The sequence below is a fragment of the Oncorhynchus mykiss genome, chromosome 16, assembly GCF_057628025.1.
Source record: "Oncorhynchus mykiss isolate SJ-2025 chromosome 16, ASM5762802v1, whole genome shotgun sequence".
Taxonomy (NCBI): Eukaryota; Metazoa; Chordata; class Actinopteri; order Salmoniformes; family Salmonidae; genus Oncorhynchus; species Oncorhynchus mykiss.
The window spans coordinates 48,389,863-48,408,957 of NC_143037.1; the positions used below are offsets into that span (position 1 = coordinate 48,389,863).

Genomic DNA, 19,095 nt, shown 5'->3' on the forward strand with positions numbered 1-19,095 from the left:
GCAAATTAATTTCTATCTGTACTTACAGTGTCATTAAGTATTATTGTAACATTCACTAAAGGTTTTAAGGAAGTTATTTTAAAAACATCTGAATAACCTTTACATTTTGTTCTTAGTGTAAGAACTTTAATTAATAACCATAAGAAAGCATTCTGAACATTTAGAGAATGCTCTCAGAATGTTATTTATTAGCTTCAAATAACCTGTAATTTCCGTTCTCCGAGCGTTACTAAAACCTCCCAGGAAAACATACAAGGAATTCGAGTAAAGGTTCTCAGAACCTCCATGCAACCTAAAAACAAATGTTTCCAGAACGGTCTGGAATGTTCACTTTTGTTCTTAGAATGTTTTTAAAAAATTAAGTTTAACCGGTCAGAAAAGGTAGTTCCCGCAACAATCTGAAAACTAAAAACACCCTACACACATTCCCACAACTTCCAAGGAACTGGGCACACACTGGTTGAATCAATGTTGTTTTAATGTAATTTCAACGAAATTACGTTGAACCAATGTGGAAGAGACGTGGAATTGACATCTGTGCCCAATGGGAAATGTGCTAGCTGGGTTAGGGTTGGTGTTGATGATTTTTGCTGCTAATAGAATCACTAATGGCAGATGACACCCCAATTTCCAACCATGAGCCAATATTAGAATGAAATGTGTATCAATGCTTGCATTGCTTACATAGTTCTTTCCAAATATGAGATTAGATAATGTGGAGTATAGACATTTACCCTGAGATTCAGAGTTTGTTCTAGAAGTGTGCAAAAATTGTCAGCAAACTACATAAAAAAAGATTCAAAGCACATACTTTATATATTTCATTGATGGTAACATAAAATGTATTTTCTCCCCCTCCACCCCCAGATGACTCAGAAGGATGGGCAGCACCTATGGAGGATGAAGCATTTCAACAAGCCTGTCTACTGCAACGTTTGTCAGAGCATGCTGCTAGGACTAAGGAAACAGGGGCTTTGCTGCACCTGTGAGTGACACAGTCTAGTCTCACCACTAGAGGGCAATACAACTTAACATTCTCAATCCACTCAAAGCTAATTTTTGAGCAGAAAGACATCTATCCTGATCATGTAATTGAAAGCAAGTTAATGAAATCTCATACTCCTAATCGGATTATGCTAAAATGTATGCTAAGATATGTCATAATGACACCCAATGCATTGCAGTATATTTCCAAATAATTTTCATAGAAAAACAATGTAGTGGCAATGTTTATTACTACTTAATCGTCAACCTCGTTTCTAGTCTTGACTAACATGATGAATTAAATCAATAAATGAGAGATAATGACAATAATAGTTCAACAATGGAGACACGTAATGCATTGTTTACTTGTCTTTGTTTTCAAGGCTGTAAATACACGGTCCATGGACGCTGTGCCAACATAAACCCAGCTCCCTGTACCAGGACCTATGTCAAATCTAAGAAAGACACAGGGGTATGAGTGTTTTTTTTTCCAAACAACTGCAAATTCCATTGTAAAATGTTAATATCTCCAATGCCTCTTCATTCTTAGTGTATGTTGTAATTTGAATGTCTGAGCCATTCTCTTTGTCCCTGTTTATGTACAGTGTCTGTCTTGCATCTTACTGGGCCTGTGTCTCTTGCCTCAGGTTCCAACCCATGACTGGGTCAGTGGGAACTGTGACTCTGGGAAGTGTGACAAGTGTCAGAAGAAGATCAAGAGTTATCACGGGCTGACGGGAAAACACTGTGTCTGGTGTCACTCCATGGTGAGGAGGGAGGGCTCCTGAGTAGATCTGTGGTCCTGAGAGTCAGGCCCTTGGAATTATTAGGCCAGATGTTTTCATCCACACAGAGGATTTACATTACAATCTGTTGTGAAATCTGTTAATGGAGTGGTTTTGCAAGAGCTACGTCTGGAACTACATATTTTAACAATAAAGCACTGGGATGGTGTTTTTAATTTTTTTTAAATAAAAATAAAGGACTCAACTGTAAAAAATATATATATATATATATATATATATATATATATATATATATATATAGAATATAAGCACTTTGTGACTACTGTTGATGTAGAAAGGGTTTTAGAAATAAAATGTTATTGGCTTTATTCATTAAGAATTTGATAAGAGCTTGCTATATCTCTGGCTGCTACTGTGTTCCAGCGCCATGATGACTGTGCCTCCCAGGAGCCCTCCGACTGTAACTGTGGACCTCTCAGAGACCATATCCTCCCCCCCTGGGCTATCTACCCTGTTATAAAGGTACTGGATCATCTACTGCCCCGTTACAGTTGTCCAACACTATAAAATGGAATATACTGTATAAAGCTCACAAATATATATGTTTAGGAACCTTAACTATGCGAAATAACTTTTTTCTTATCTTAAAAACAACATTCACTCACATGCAATGGTAATAGTAGGATATCTTAAATGTCCAGCTTGAGAAACGATACATTTGGTTATCATATTGTCATTGCTTCTTGTTTTATTTTGTGCCTCTGGGTGATCCTCTGGATGAAGGATTGTTGAAATATATTTGACATTTGGATCTTAAAGTGGCAATCAGCAGTAGGAACAATAACAAAGTGGCCTCGCACCCATGGTTCAGTAAAAAGCTGAGGGATGGGGGTGGAGAAATTGAATCAATCTCAAATTCATAGACATAGCTATGAATGTAAGGATTGACCGTCCATGATATCAAAGTTATAGTTTTGTAGTGTTTGTTTATTTTTTTTGTTTACAAACATTGGAGAAAGTAAGCTCATATTTGGAGTTCTGATGAGTAACAGCAGTTGAACTAAGCTCATGATGTAGATGTGGCAACTGCTGATTTCCCCTTTAAAGCATAGTTAAGAAGTAATTCATTCAAATTGGAACATTTGTGACATTTTTGCCATACCCAGGCCTAATTTGACTCCATAATGTTTCATCTGTAAGTGCTAGAAAGCAAAAATTGGTGTCTGTAATATGAATAGTATTTTGAATAGTAATTTTGAATAGTAATTTTCTTACATTAATTTATGAATATTGAAATAAATAAACATACATATTGAAAATATGCCATTTTAGATTAGGCACATTTTTCAATATATCATTGAACATATAATTCTACAGGCATATCAAAGTTATGACCCATTTTAAAGCTACAATATGTAACTTTTTGGGCGACCTGACCAAATGCACATTTGCACATCTCATTGAAAGCAAGTCTAAGAAGTGGTATATATGTTCTATGTGTGCTATTTCTAGGCTTCCAGTTCGTAAATTTTATTTTTGGGTCTTTTACTTTTGGTTTTGTACACCAGTTTCAAACATATGAAACAGTTTTTTGTGAAATATGCTTGTTTTGTCACAAACTGAAATGGCGGAGGGATTTCTGTATAGTGCAGCTTTAAACAGAGAAATTGGCATGGTAACCAATCACACTCCTCCTTTTACTTGTATTGTTGCACATTCTGCAAATTACCAGCAGAGGTCAACCATTTTGAATCGATTTTCACATTCACTCTGTTGGTAATGCATACAAATTGGATCATAACTCTAAAAGTAGCAGAGAGACAATTCTGGAACTGTGATATGCCCGTAGATCAGTGGGGGCTGCTGAGGGGAGGACGGCTCATAATAACGGCTGGAATGGAGTCAATGGAATGGTATCAAACACGTGGAAACCATGTGTTTGATATATTTGATACCATTCCACTGATTACGCTCCAGCCATTACGACAAGCCCGTCCTCCCCAATTAAGGTGCCACCAACCTCCTGTCCTGTGGAGTATCATCATGTTTAACAAGATATTGAACATTCTGCCAAATCAAAATGAGATATTTTCAATATTCATAAATTAATATAAGAAAATTAATTTGAAAACAAAATACTACTCATAGGCCTCCCAAGTGGCACAGTGGTCTAAGGCATTGCATCGCAGTGCTTGAGGCGTCACTACAGACCCGGGTTCGTTCTCAGGCTGTGTCACTACCAGCCGTGACAATTGGCCCAACGTCGTCTGGGTTAGGGGAGGGTTTGGACAGAGGGGCTTTACTTGGCTCATCGTGCTCTAGCGACCCCTTGTGGCGGGCCGGGCTCCTGCAGGCTGACTTCGGTTGTCATTTGAACTGTGTTTCCTTCTGCACATTGGTGCAGCTGGCTTCTTGGTTAACCGGGCAGGTGTTAAGAAGTGGGTCATGTTTCGGAGGACGCATGACTCGACCTTCGCCTCTCCCGAGCCATTTGGGGAGCTGTAGCGATGAGACAAGATCGTAATTGAATATCATGAAATTGGGGAGAAAAAGTGGGGTAAAAATACAAACAAAATTAAATTAAATTAATACTACTACTCATATTACAGAGCAAGCCTTGAGACAATTGAGACATGGATTGTGAATGTGTGCCATTCAGAGGGTTAATGGCCAAGACAAAAGTGCCTTTGAACGGGGTATGGCCGTAGGTGTCAGCCGCACTGGTTTGAGTGTGTCAAGAACGGCAACGCAGCTGGATTTTTTTTCATGCTTAACAGTGTCGTGTGTGTATCAAGAATGGTCCACCACCCAAAGGACATCCAGCCAACTTGATACAGCTGTGGGAAGCATTGGAGTCTACATGGGCCAGCATTCCTGTGGAACACTTTTGACACCTTGCCCTGATAAATTCAGGCTGTTCTGAAGGCAAAAAGGGGTCCAACTCAATATTAGCAAGGTGCTCCTTATGTTTTGTACACTCAGTGTATGTCAGCAATCCTTCCTCCAAAGGACCCTTATATGTATTAAATGTTGTTGTTTTTTGTTCTACTTTCGTGATGAATCACCCCTCTTGGTCTTTGCGCAATTCAAATGAAGTGTTATTTGTCACATGCGCCGAATACAACAGGTGTTTCACCTTACAGTGAAATGCTTACTTACAAGCCTTTAGCCAACAATGCAGTTTTAAGAAAATACTTAAAAATGTAAAAAAGTTTGAAATAAAAGTTTGAAATAATTAAAGATGACATTAATTGCCTGTCCATTTCTCCATTTTCCCCATTAGGAGAGGTCAAACAGCATAAAGAACGGCTCCTCAAGCTCAGCCGACGACAGTGACCACAACACCACTCCTGATGGACAGGTGCTTCAGGTACATACTAGTACCCAGTCACAAGACCGCTGGATAGTACTTGGTGTGAGTGTGGCCGATGTGAAACGGCTAGCTAGTTAGCGGTGGTGTGCGCTAATAGTGTTTCAGTCGGTGACGTCACTCGCTCTGAGGCCTAGAAGAAGTTCCTCCACTTGCTCTACAAGGGCCACGTCTTTTGTGGCGCGATGGGTAGCGATGCTTCGTGAGTGACTGTGGTTGATGTGTGCAAAGGGTCCCTGGTTCGAGCCCAGATTGGGGCGAGGAGAGGGACGGAAGCTATACTGTTACATGAGCACATGAACAGCAGCGCCTAACTATTTTTTTTTTTACCTTGTTTAGAGTTTGTCGCTGGGAAGTTCCTCACAGCCATATTCCATCTGAATACACTGACAATGCAGACAATGTGTCTCCATTTGTGAAACTGCTGTAACCTGTAACTATTTATCCCTGAACAGATTAATCCGGTACCAGACACTCATCCTCTTCTAGTGTTTGTGAACCCTAAAAGTGGAGGCAAGCAGGGAGAAAGGTGAGGCTACTCGTGAGCACTCCTACACAAATGGGCATTTTATAGTTCACTACGAAACCATGTCAATCTTTGTATTTTACAATGACAAGTTATATTTTATTTCAGAGTTCTGCGCAAATTTCAGTATTTGCTGAATCCACGGCAGGTGTACAACCTCTCCAATGGTGGACCTGGACCAGGGTAAGGTTTCCCATATGGATAACGGCATATGGTAGAGACCAGTATGAGAATTAAGTGAAAAACGACTCTGTTGTGATGCGTCACTAATTGGACAACTAAGGTATATTTAGCTGCTTTGAATTAAACAAAAAAAGTTTAAATTGAAAATGTTTACTTTTTTGGGAGTGTGATTGTGTGTGAGCCTTAATATAATTGAATTACCAGAAACATGAACGTTATCTTATTGTTTGAGTGCAACGGTTTTGAGAAGTTCTACAAGCGAAAGCATGCATCAGAATTATAGAACAGCTCTGCTAACTTTTTTAAAAGTATGGTAGTCTAGTGGATTCTTTGACACGTTCTTCAAAACTTTTGACAGTAGATGTCCTTTAACTATTCAAACCACGAAAATTATAGTAAACGGTTCAATTGACCAAAGTTTATATAAATGTCAACTTATTACTGTGTTGGCCATTAGAATATTATATCAAATGTTATACAATTAAATGTTTTTTTAAAGTTTTTAGGTGAATACTTTTATTTTGAAACTTTGGGGCGCTACAGAGGATTGGCCTAGCTAGCAACTTGCTATCTCATTCAAAGTTCAACATTATGCGAATATATACGTTCCTCAACTAATTCGATGGATTTGGATCAAATTAGGCTCAGTCACAGGCTATAAACTATGCGAGGCAGCGCTGCGTGTTGAGATATGAGATACATGAGATACAAGTGTTGAGCAGGTAGGTAATGCGCCACGAAAATATCTTACTCATGGGAAATGGAGTGGTGAATGGCATCGAATTTGGGACAGTATTACATGGGAAATCAATGCAGTGTGGGACGTGAGGCGAACAGTAAGCGACGTGAAGCAAATGGAGCGAGATGACAGGCTCAGAGCTAGAAAGAATAAAGGATTATTGAATAATGCTGTACTGCCGTAAGGCCTGCAGTTATAGACGTTTTGAAGGGTCAGATACGATCACAGATTGAGGCTGAGCAGCAACAGTCAATCACTGAAGACCGAGGAAGAGGAATACACCTTCTTAAGAAACATCAGTCGCAGTTGTGAAATCGGAGAGTGAGTTGTGTTAACATTACTTTAGCTTAATTACATTAGATATGGGATTTTGCATTTAGTTAACTTGATGATTCATCTTCACTTTCAGAGGGGCCTCCTCCATCTCTTGGAGGTTATTTGGTTGCTCCTTTAACTCCAGTCCTATTGACACTACCTCTGGATGGTGCTTCAGTCAGACCACCTTTGGGCCCCAGCATTAGTACAACGTTTCCCCTCAACTTGAAGAATGCAACCGTACACAATGAAAACACAAAGTATCATGATCCACTCCCTCCTTCTGGGAAGCTGACAACACCACAGCCAATGTGCCAAGGGCTGGCCAGCAGCTCCAGCCTGCTCAGTACAGTCAGTGACATGGCCTTGACCGTTAATGACATGATGCAGCGGTAGGTTGAACACAGTCAGAATAGGATGAGTGTCCTGGAGAGAATAGCAACAGCTGTAGAGATGAGAAATGCTGGTCTCCCTCCTACCTCTCAACATAAATGAAACCACTGCAGTCTCCTGAAAACCAAGGCACATCTGTCTTCATTGCGGACTTCAACAACTAGAGTAAACTGGGAAAACGGAGGTCATTCTCTGTACAGTAAATTCACTGGAAACTAAAGTTTAAACAGCACTATTTTGATGTCTTAAAATGTGATGTGCTGTTGAAGGCATATGGTCTTGGCACTAATCTCAATAATTAGCTGAGAAAGATATCCAGGTCCCAAATTGAACAAAACTACAAAGATCACGGATCTTCCCAAAATGGTGCTATGATAGATGTTTTTGTTCATTGAGTTATTCTACCTCAAATTTTGTCATCTTCTGTGATCTTGGTGTCTGATATAAACTTGGTGTTTTGCACATATAACCGTGATGTTAGTCATGGGTTATCTCAATGTTTTTGATGACTTCGTTAAGCATATTCTGTCAGATTTATTTACCTATCTTTTGTTTTAGTAGAGATGTTTAGAAATCACCCCAAAAATAAAAAATACAATTCCTCTCTTTGTTGACTTGAATGGCTTATATCTGTCTGAGATGCCATCAACATTTAGGTCCTGTCCTGCACCCACAACATAATATTACGTCTGTGTTTCAGGCTGTGCTTCTTCAGATCTCTGAAGGATTACAGGATCTTGGTTTGCGGAGGGGACGGCACTGTGGGCTGGATACTTGATGCCATAGGTGGGGTCAAGTACACAATGTTGGTATACCATGTGGTACACATGCCGATACACTGAAGTTGATTTGTCTATGTGTACAAACTATGAATTTCCTAACTTCAGTGTATGTGTACAAACTATGAATTTCCTAACCAAAGACTCAAACATGTCACAGAAATGGTGATATTGATCTCTCTTTCTCCCCTTCTGGTTCAATCAGACAAAGCCAATCTTCAAGTGCGGCCACCTGTGGCTGTGTTACCCCTGGGCACAGGAAATGACCTCGCACGTTGTCTTAGATGGGGAGGAGGTGGGCACAGGGTTGACCTTTTTTCATAATACCCGTTGTGTGTTCACGGATCATATATCCAGTATTTACTGTCCATAGTTCTACTGTATGTGATGAAAGAATCACTGTCTCTGGGTGTTTCATCTTAGTTTCTTGTATGTTTTTTCACTTGTGTGTGGGACCGTTGGTAGCACAGAATTATCCCTTATAGTGTACCTCTGTGGTCTGTGTAGGTTATGATGGGACAGATCTGTGTCGTATCCTGAAGGAGATTGAGGTCAGCACCCCGGTGCTGATGGACCGCTGGAATGTAGAGGTGATCCTAGAGGACCCCCAGGAGACAGGAGACCCTGTGCCTTATGAGATCATCAACAACTACTTCTCCATCGGGGTGGTGAGTTAGGAACAAGGGGAATTAACTTGTAGCCTGGTCCCAGATCTGTTTGTGCTGTCTTGACAACTCCTATGGCCATTTTCACGTTGAAGACAGCAACAAATGTGTGACCAGGCTACGTACTTACGGCACACACCAGAACTTTTCAGAACTTGTTGTATGTTGACAGGACGCCTCTATTGCCCACCGTTTTCATACGATGAGAGAGAAACACCCCCAGAAATTCAACAGCAGGTAAACACATTTCAATAACCAGCACAGAGTCCTATAGTACATGTGGGGACTAACCTTTTAGGGGTAGTCACCTTGTAAATGACTCTACGTGAATCCAAGAATGTTGTTCAATATTTCAGAATGAAGAACAAGTTGTGGTACTTTGAGTTTGCCACCTCAGAGACCATCTCTGCTTCGTGCAAGAAACTGAATGAATGTCTTACAATTGAGGTGAGGATGGCAAATGCACAGCTTTGCATCAGCTCATAAAAAAACATTTATTTATTTATTTATTTTATTTCACCTTTATTTAACCAGGTAGGCAAGTTGAGAACAAGTTCTCATTTACAATTGCGACCTGGCCAAGATAAAGCAAAGCAGTTTGACACATACAACAACACAGAGTTACACATGGAGTAAAACAAACATACAGTTAATAATACAGTATAAACAAGTCTATATACGATGTGAGCAAATGAGTTGAGATAAGGGAGTTAAAGGCAAAAAAGGCCATGGTGGCAAAGTAAATACAATATAGCAAGTAAAACACTGGAATGGTAGATTTGCAGTAGAAATAAAAATAATGGGGTGCAAAGGAGCAAAAATAAATAAAATAAATACAGTAGGGAAAGAGGTAGTTGTTTGGGCTAAATTATAGGTGGGCTATGTACAGGTGCAGTAATCTGTGAGCTGCTCTGACAGTTGGTGCTTAAAGCTAGTGAGGGAGATAAGTGTTTCCAGTTTCCGAGATTTTTGTAGTTCGTTCCAGTCATTGGCAGCAGAGAACTGGAAGGAGAGGCGGCCAAAGAAAGAATTGGTTTTGGGGGTGACTAGAGAGATATACCTGCTGGAGAGTGTGCTACAGGTGGGAGATGCTATGGTGACCAGCGAGCTGAGATAAGGGGGGACTTTACCTAGCAGGGTCTTGTAGATGACATGGAGCCTGTGGGTTTGGCGACGAGTATGAAGCGAGGGCCAGCCAACGAGGGCGTACAGGTCGCATTGGTGGGTAGTATATGGGGCTTTGGTGACAAAACGGATTGCACTGTGATAGACTGCATCCAATTTGTTGAGTAGGGTATTGGAGGCTATTTTGTAAATGACATCGCCGAAGTCGAGGATTGGTAGGATGGTCAGTTTTACAAGGGTATGTTTGGCAGCATGAGTGAAGGATGCTTTGTTGCGAAATAGGAAACTAATTCTAGATTAACTTTGGATTGGAGATGTTTGATGTGGGTCTGGAAGGAGAGTTTACAGTCTAACCAGACACCTAGGTATTTGTAGTTGTCCACGTATTCTAAGTCAGAGCCGTCCAGAGTAGTGATGTTGGACCGGCGGGCAGGTGCAGGCAGCGATCGGTTGAAGAGCATGCATTTAGTTTTACTTGTATTTAAGAGCAATTGGAGGCCACGGAAGGAGAGTTGCCAGGAGGGTTGTTAACACAGTGTCCAAGGAAGGGCCAGAAGTATACAGAATGGTGTCGTCTGCATAGAGGTGGATCAGAGACTCACCAGCAGCAAGAGCGACATCATTGATGTATACAGAGAAGAGAGTCGGTCTAAGAATTGAACCCTGTGGCACCCCCATAGAGACTGCCAGAGGTCCGGACAGCAAACCCTCCGATTTGACACACTGAACTCTATTAGAGAAGTAGTTGGTGAACCAGGCGAGGCAATCATTTGAGAAACCAAGGCTGTCGAGTCTGCCGATGAGGATGTGGTGATTGACAGAGTCGAAAGCCTTGGCCAGATCAATGAATACGGCTGCACAGTAATGTTTCTTATCGATGGCGGTTAAGATATCGTTAAGGACCTTGAGCGTGGCTGAGGTGCACCCATGACCAGCTCTGAAACCAGATTGCATAGCAGAGAAGGTATGGTGAGATTCGAAATGGTCGGTAATCTGTTTGTTGACTTGGCTTTCGAAGACCTTAGAAAGGCAGGGTACGATAGATATAGGTCTGTAGCAGTTTGGGTCAAGAGTGTCCCCCCCTTTGAAGAGGGGGATGACCGCAGCTGCTTTCCAATCTTTGGGAATCTCAGACGACACGAAAGAGAGGTTGAACAGGCTAGTAATAGGGGTGGCAACAATTTCGGCAGATAATTTTAGAAAGAAAGGGTCCAGATTGTCTAGCCCGGCTGATTTGTAGGGGTCCAGATTTTGCAGCTCTTTCAGAACATCAGCTGACTGGATTTGGGAGAAGGAGAAATGGGGAAGGCTTGGGCGAGTTGCTGTACCTTACCACATACAGTGGGGAGAACAAGTATTTGATACACTGCCGATTGTGCAGGTTTTCCTACTTACAAAGCACGTAGAGGTCTGTAATTTATATAATAGGTACACTTCAACTGTGAGAGTATTTTAAGAAGCCCTCCTGTTCTCCACTCATTACCTGTATTAACTGCACCTGTTTGAACTCGTTACCTGTATAAACAACACCTGTCCACACACTCAATCAGACTCCAACCTCTCCACAATGGCCAAGACCAGAGAGCTGTGTAAGGACATCAGGGATAAAATTGTAGACCTGCACAAGGCTGGGATGGGCTACAGGACAATAGGCAAGCAGCTTGGTGAGAAGGCAACAACTGTTGGCGCAATTATTAGAAAATGTAAGAAGTTCAAGATGACGGTCAATCACCCTCGGTCTGGGGCTCCATGCAAGATCTCACCTCATTGGGCATCAATGTTCATGAGGAAGGTGAGGGATCAGCCCATAACTACATGGCAGGACCTGGTCAATGACCTGAAGAGAGCTGGAACCACAGTCTCAAAGAAAACCATTAGTAACACACTACGCCGTCATGGATCAAAATCCTGCAGCGCACGCAAGGTCCCCCTGCTCAAGCCAGAGCATGCCCAGGCCCGTCTGAAGTTTGCCAATGACCATCTGGATGATCCAGAGGAGGAATGGGAGAAGGTCTTGTGATCTGATGAGACAAAAATAGAGGTTTTTGGTCTAAACTCCACTCGCCGTGTTTGGAGGAAGAAGAAGGATGAGTACAACCCCAAGAACACCATCCCAACCGTGAAGCATGGAGGTGGAAACATCATTCTTTGGGGATGCTTTTCTGCAAAGGGGACAGGACGACTGCACCGTATTGAGGGGAGGATGGATGGGGCCATGTATCGCGAGATCTTGGCCAACAACCTCCTTCCCTCAGTAAGAGCATTGAAGATGGGTCGTGGCTGGGTCTTCCAGCATGACAACGACCCGAAACACACAGCCAGAGCAACTAAGGAGTGGCTCCGTAAGAAGCATCTCAAGGTCCTGGAGTGGCCTAGCCAGTCTCCAGACCTGAACCCAATAGACCATCTTTGGAGGGAGCTGAAATTCCGTATTGCCCAGCGACAGCCCCGAAACCTGAAGGATCTGGAGAAGGTCTGTATGGAGGAGTGGGCCAAAATCCCTGCTGCAGTGTGTGCAAACCTGGTCAAGAACTACAGGAAACGTATTATCTCTGTAATTGCAAACAAAGGTTTCTGTACCAAATATTAAGTTCTGCTTTTCTGATGTATCAAATAATTATGTCATGCAATAAAATGCAAATTAATTACTTAAAAATCATACAATGTGATTTTCTAGATTTTTGTTTTAGATTCCGTCTCTCACAATTGAAGTGTACCTCTACATGCTTTGTAAGTAGGAAAACCTGCAAAATCGGCAGTGTATCAAATACTTGTTCACCCCACTGTACCTCAGCATAGTCTACAAACAAGCACGTATTTTTAGCATGCAGAATTACATAAAGGTTGTGGCTAACACAGGCGACCTGATAGTTCTGCGATATATGCCTTATGTTTATCTCATTATGGCATCTCATTAAGTTGCTCTGTCTGATGTTGTACGTCCCTCAGTGCTGCGGCACCCCATTAGACCTGAGTGGCCGTTCTATGGAGGGGATTGCTGTCCTCAACATTCCCAGCATGCACGGTGGATCCAACCTGTGGGGAGAAGCCAAGAAGAGTGAATGCAAGTGCTTGATGAATCCTCAGGAAATGCCTGTGGTTATTGTTGACCCTGAAGTCTTGAAAGTCAGTGGACAAGGTACGGCGATATCCTTTGCCTTTAACCAAGGGCTCAAGATTTCAAAATGTTAAAGGATGTGTCTGGTAAATGATATTGTTAGGATATCATGTGAGATGTTAGTTCTCATGCCACAGCTGTTAAAAGATAAATGTTATTTTCATTGGAAGAGGCCCTTGACCCTGGATGGGTTGAGAAGTATGTTTGAATCTTAACAGCTGGTCTCAGGCGGAAAAAGACTGCCTCTCTGTGTGAATTGCATGTTCAGTGTTTCCATCTTCCGTACCAGACGTCAGTGACCGGCGTTTGGAGGTGGTTGGCCTCGAAGGGGCCATGGAGATGGGACAGATATATACAGGATTTAAGAGCGCTATACGACTAGCAAAAACCTCCCAGATCACAATCAGGTGAGTGTTTGTGAGATGTGTACAGACTGGCTGAGATATACAAAAACATTCTATCCCCACTACTTATCTTGCTTATCTCTGTCCATCTCTCAGAACGAAGAAACCTTTACCAATGCAGATAGACGGAGAGCCCTGGATGCAGCCACCCTGTACGGTGAGTACTAGGATGCCAGCTTGGCAAGCAGAGTTGAAAGCAGGTTCAGTTGCTAGAGACCATGGGACTTGATGCTAATAATACGTTGTTAATATAACATGGTAACGTGGTGTTAAACATGGTCATTTGAGTAAAGCAACCTTTTTGCTCATATTCCTTCTTTAGATTCACATCACACACAAGAACCAGGCCAGTATGCTGATGGCTCCCCAGGGCCGGTCCAGCTTCTTCAGCTCAAAGTAGTAGCCTGCTCCCCTGGCTTCAAGCTGTAACATGGCTGGCCTGTATACACTTGCTTATTATTGTACATTTTGTTGAAGGCCCAGTGCAGTCAAATGTGATTTTCCTGTGTTTTATATATATTTCCTCTCTGAGGTTAGAGTAATTATTATAATGCAACTTATTATAATGTCCTTTTAGTGCAAGAGCTGTTTGAAGAGACTGCCTAACATTTCTGCCTGTTTTGCTGTGAAGGAGTTTTGGCCATGGTAGTAAGTTAGCGAATAGACTGATAAGAAATAGTTCCAAACCTCTCTGTCAGTGTCAACATATGTGGTAAAGAGGTCAATGGAAGTTGACCAAAACAAGGAAAATGCCATGGAAACGCAGTGGGGGGGAGATCCTGAAAAATTTGCCTACATTTGCATTTATGCTATTGTTTGTGTATTTCACACTATGTTGAGGTAGAAATAGGAGTATAATTCTTGCATGGATGTCAACCCCAATACATGTTAAATCAAATCATCTTCACCAATCAAGTCATCAATCAACTTCAATATAGTTGAAAACAACTTTGATTACCACCACTGATTTCTGTGTGCTTCCAGCTTATACCAACCGGAGTTAGCATTTAGCAGTCACTTCTAAACCTGAAAAGGGACAACTTATTGATGTTATGCAGCTAAAACAGCCAAACATATCCAAATCAGACTTCAGTAACTTCAGTTGTGGGTCGGGCTGGGCGAGTTCCATGCTTTCCCATGCTTTCCAAGCAACGTCAGCAGAAGAACTGTTTCATCGGGAGGTTCATGAAATGGGTTTCCATGGGCGAGCAGCCTAAGATCAAAATGCGCAAAGCCAAGCGTCGGCTGGAGTGGTGTAAAGCTCGCCACCATTGGAGCAGTGGAAATGCGTTCTCTGAAGTGATGAATCACACTTCCCCATCTGGCAGTCCGACGGACTAATCTGGGTTTGGCAGATGCCAGGAGAACTCTAACTGCCCGAATGCATAGTGCTAACTGTAAAGTTTGGTGGAGGAGGAATAATGGTCTGGGGCTGTTTTTCATGGTTCGTGCTAGGCCCCTTAGTTCCAGTGAAGGGAAATCTTAATACTACAGCATACAATGACATTCTAGACGACTCTGTGCTTCAAACTTTGTGGCAACAGTTTGGGAAAAGCCTTTTCCTGTTTCAGCATGACAATGCCTCCGTGCACAAAGCGAGGTCCATACAGAAATGGTTTGTTGAGATCGGTGTGGAAGAACTTCACTGGCCTGCACAGAGAGGCCTTACCTCCACCCCAACGAACACCTTTGGAATGAATTGGAATGTCGACTGCGAGCCAGGCTTAATCACCCAACCTCTCTAATGCTCTTGTGGCTGAATGGAAGCAAGTACCCACAGCAATGTTCCAACATAATAAAACATAATAATTCGATATATCGCCCAACCCAAATTGTGGGCCTGTTAAAATGCATCAATCATGACGGATTTGACGAATATCCACTTTGTTAGATCAGATTTGTTGGTTGTCCACCAATCCGGCATCCTCCTATCCCCCGTGGTCTGCATTCCGTTGACCTCTTTATCGCATCTATAACGGCTCATTTTCAGTTTTCCCCTCCCCACTCAGACCACTCCCAGACAGTTCTAGCAAAATTCTTGCTTGAGGAATTGCCCTTTGCTTAGAAGTTATTTTTGACCATTTTAAATGAAAACAGCCACAGTAAGGTATTTAATTGCTACGTAGAAATGATTTGATATTGAGATAAAAACGGTTACATTGGACCTTTTTAAATGACTGAAGCAACTTGGTTTGTCAAACAGTTGGTATGTGCATGTTTTAGAGAGATGTTGACCAACATTTTCAGAAAGTTCAGTACGTATGTTTTTGTTCTGCCACAATGCAAGTCTATATTATGAAAGCCTTACAAACTACAGCTGTAGATTAACTTGATGTCCACAGTTATATATATTTAAGCTAAGAACTTAGTGTGCCTTTTGTCATAATTTAGCCAAATTCATCTAATGCGTTTATCAAGGAGTGAAAAACTGTGCTATGATTCTGCCTGAAAACTTTGAGTGAAATGTTTATTTAGCTAGGTTTTTATTGTAACTGCATTTTCTCATTTGTTATTCTATTTTAGTAGGATCATTTTAAAATGTGTGTATGTACAGTACCAGTCAAAAGTTTGGACACCTTCTCATTCAAGGGTTTTTCTTTATTTTTACTATTTTCTACATTGTATAATAATAATAATAATGAAGACATCAAAACAATGAAATAACACATATTTTTACTGTTATTTTACTAAAAAAAATATTTACTTAACACTTATTTTTCTTAACTGCATTGTTGGTTAAGGGCTTGTAGAGAGAATGCCAAGCATGTGCAAAACTGTCAAGGCAAAGGGTGGCTACTTTGAAGAATCTAAAATATATTTTGATTTGTTTAACACTTTTTGGTTAATTCCACATGTGTTATGTAGTATTTCATTGTTTTCACTATTATTCTTCACTATTATTTGACAATGTAGAAAATAGTAAAAATAAAGAAACCCTTGAATGAGTAGGTGTGTCCAAACCTTTGACGTGTGTGTGTGTGTGTGTGTGTGTGTGTGTGAGTGAACTGAGCAAAAAAAGAAACGTCCCTTTTTCAGGACCCTGTCTTTCAAAGATAATTCATAAACTCCAAATAACTTCACAGATCTTCATTGTAAAGGGTTTAAACACTGTTTCCCATGCTTTTTTCAATGACCCATAAACAATTAATGGACATGCACCTGTGGAACGGTTGTTAAGACACTAACAGCTTACAGACGGTAGGCAATTAAAGTCACAGTTATGAAAACTTAGGACACTAAAGAGACCTTTCTACTGACTCTGAAAAACACCAAAAGAAAGATGCCCATGATCCCTGCTCATCTGCGTGTACTTGCATGAGGCAAGGAGGAATACAGACTGCAGATGTGGCCAGGGCAATAAATTGCCATGTCCGTACTGTGAGACACCTTTGACAGTGCTACAGGGAGATAGGACGGACAGCTGATCCTCGCAGTGGCAGACAACATGTACAGTGCCTTGCGAAAGTATTCGGCCCCCTTGAACTTTGCGACCTTTTGCCACATTTCAGGCTTCAAACATAAAGATATAAAACTGTATTTTTTTGTGAAGAATCAACAACAAGTGGGACACAAACATGAAGTGGAACGACATTTATTGGATATTTCAAACAAATCAAAAACTGAAAAATTGGGCGTGCAAAATTATTCAGCCCCCTTAAGTTAATACTTTGTAGCGCCACCTTTTGCTGCGATTACAGCTGTAAGTCGCTTGGGGTATGTCTCTATCAGTTTTGCACATCGAGAGACTGACATTTTTTCCCATTCCTCCTTGCAAAACAGCTCGAGCTCAGTGAGGTTGGATGGAGAGCATTTGTGAACAGCAGTTTTCAGTTCTTTCCACAGATTCTCGATTGGATTCAGGTCTGGACTTTGACTTGGCCATTCTAACACCTGGATATGTTTATTTTTGAACCATTCCATTGTAGATTTTGCTTTATGTTTTGGATCATTGTCTTGTTGGAAGACAAATCTCCGTCCCAGTCTCAGGTCTTTTGCAGACTCCATCAGGTTTTCTTCCAGAATGGTCCTGTATTTGGCTCCATCCATCTTCCCATCAATTTTAACCATCTTCCCTGTCCCTGCTGAAGAAAAGCAGGCCCAAACCATGATGCTGCCACCACCATGTTTGACAGTGGGGATGGTGTGTTCAGTGTGATGAGCTGTGTTGCTTTTACGCCAAACATAACGTTTTGCATTGTTGCCAAAAAGTTCAATTTTGGTTTCATCTGACCAGAGCACCTTCTTCCACATGTTTGGTGTGTCTCCCAGGTGGCTTGTGGCAAACTTTAAACGACACTTTTTATGGATATCTTTAAAAAATTGCTTTCTTCTTGCCACTCTTCCATAAAGGCCAGATTTGTGCAATATACGACTGATTGTTGTCCTATGGACAGAGTCTCCCACCTCAGCTGTAGATCTCTGCAGTTCATCCAGAGTGATCATGGGCCTCTTGGCTGCATCTCTGATCAGTCTTCTCCTTGTATGAGCTGAAAGTTTAGAGGGACGGCCAGGTCTTGGTAGATTTGCAGTGGTCTGATACTCCTTCCATTTCAATATTATCGCTTGCACAGTGCTCCTTGGGATGTTTAAAGCTTGGGAAATATTTTTGTATCCAAATCCGGCTTTAAACTCCTTCACAACAGTATCTCGGACCTGCCTGGTGTGTTCCTTGTTCTTCATGATGCTCTCTGCGCTTTTAACGGACCTCTGAGACTATCACAGTGCAGGTGCATTTATACGGAGACCTGATTACACACAGGTGGATTTTATTTATCATCATTAGTCATTTAGGTCAACATTGGATCATTCAGAGATCCTCACTGAACTTCTGGAGAGAGTTTGCTGCTGTAATGACGTTCGTCTGTACGAGAGGCGGACCAAAGCGCAGCGTGGTTGTTTTGATTCATGTTTTAATAAATAACTACACATGAACAAACTAACAAAAACAAGAAATGTGAAAACGCAAAACAGTCCTATCCTGTGACAACAAACACAGTGACAGGAACAATCACCCAACAAACACACAGTGACACCCAGGCTACCTAAGTATGATTCTCAATCAGAGACAACTAATGACACCTGCCTCTGATTGAGAACCATACTAGGCCGAAACATAGAAATACCCAAATCATAGAAAAACAAACAGACTGCCCACCCAACTCACGCCCTGACCATACTAACTACATACAAAACAAAGGAAATAGAGGTCAGAACGTGACAGTACCCCCCCCCCCCCAAAGGTGCGGACTCCGGCCGCAAAACCTTGACCTATAGGGGAGGGTCTGGGTGGGCGTCTGTCCGCGGTGGCGGCTCTGGCGCGGGACGCGGACCCCACTTCACCATTGTCTTAGTCCGCCTTATTGTCCGCCTCCGTGGCTTTCTCACCATGGCCACCCTTCTCAATGACCCCACTGGACAGAGGGGCTGCTTGGGACAGAGGGGCAGCTCGGGACAGAGGTGAAGCAGCTGCTCGGGACAGAGGGACAACTGCTCGGGACAGAGGGGCGGCAGCAGCTTGGGACAGAGGGGCGATAGCAGCTCGGGACAGAGGGGCGGCAGCAGCTCGGGACAGAGGGGCGGCAGCAGCTCGGGACAGAGGGGCGGCAGCAGCTCGGGACAGAGGGGCGGCAGCAGCTCGGGACAGAGGGGCGGCAGCAGCTCGGGACAGAGGGGCGGCAGCAGCTCGGGACAGAGGGGCGGCAGCTGCTCGGGACAGAGGGGCGGCAGCTGCTCGGGACAGAGGGGCGG

The 19,095-nt window shown here is 42.3% G+C and overlaps 1 protein-coding gene across 1 annotated transcript in view; it reads left to right on the forward strand.

Moving 5' to 3' along the window:
* LOC110492113 (diacylglycerol kinase alpha) overlaps nucleotides 1-15,712 on the forward strand; it is a 32,433-nt gene extending 16,721 nt beyond the window's left edge. Inside the window, exons 9-24 of the mRNA XM_021566142.3 lie at nucleotides 868-985; nucleotides 1,368-1,456; nucleotides 1,632-1,751; nucleotides 2,154-2,252; nucleotides 5,014-5,100; nucleotides 5,556-5,629; nucleotides 5,735-5,809; nucleotides 7,957-8,042; nucleotides 8,241-8,330; nucleotides 8,543-8,703; nucleotides 8,873-8,937; nucleotides 9,057-9,147; nucleotides 12,775-12,964; nucleotides 13,233-13,350; nucleotides 13,444-13,504; nucleotides 13,670-15,712. Coding sequence (XP_021421817.2) covers nucleotides 868-985; nucleotides 1,368-1,456; nucleotides 1,632-1,751; nucleotides 2,154-2,252; nucleotides 5,014-5,100; nucleotides 5,556-5,629; nucleotides 5,735-5,809; nucleotides 7,957-8,042; nucleotides 8,241-8,330; nucleotides 8,543-8,703; nucleotides 8,873-8,937; nucleotides 9,057-9,147; nucleotides 12,775-12,964; nucleotides 13,233-13,350; nucleotides 13,444-13,504; nucleotides 13,670-13,747 — 1,602 coding nt within the window. The 3' untranslated portion in view covers nucleotides 13,748-15,712. The remainder of the gene's footprint in view (nucleotides 1-867; nucleotides 986-1,367; nucleotides 1,457-1,631; nucleotides 1,752-2,153; nucleotides 2,253-5,013; nucleotides 5,101-5,555; nucleotides 5,630-5,734; nucleotides 5,810-7,956; nucleotides 8,043-8,240; nucleotides 8,331-8,542; nucleotides 8,704-8,872; nucleotides 8,938-9,056; nucleotides 9,148-12,774; nucleotides 12,965-13,232; nucleotides 13,351-13,443; nucleotides 13,505-13,669) is intronic.
* The last annotated feature ends 3,383 nt before the right edge of the window (nucleotides 15,713-19,095 follow it).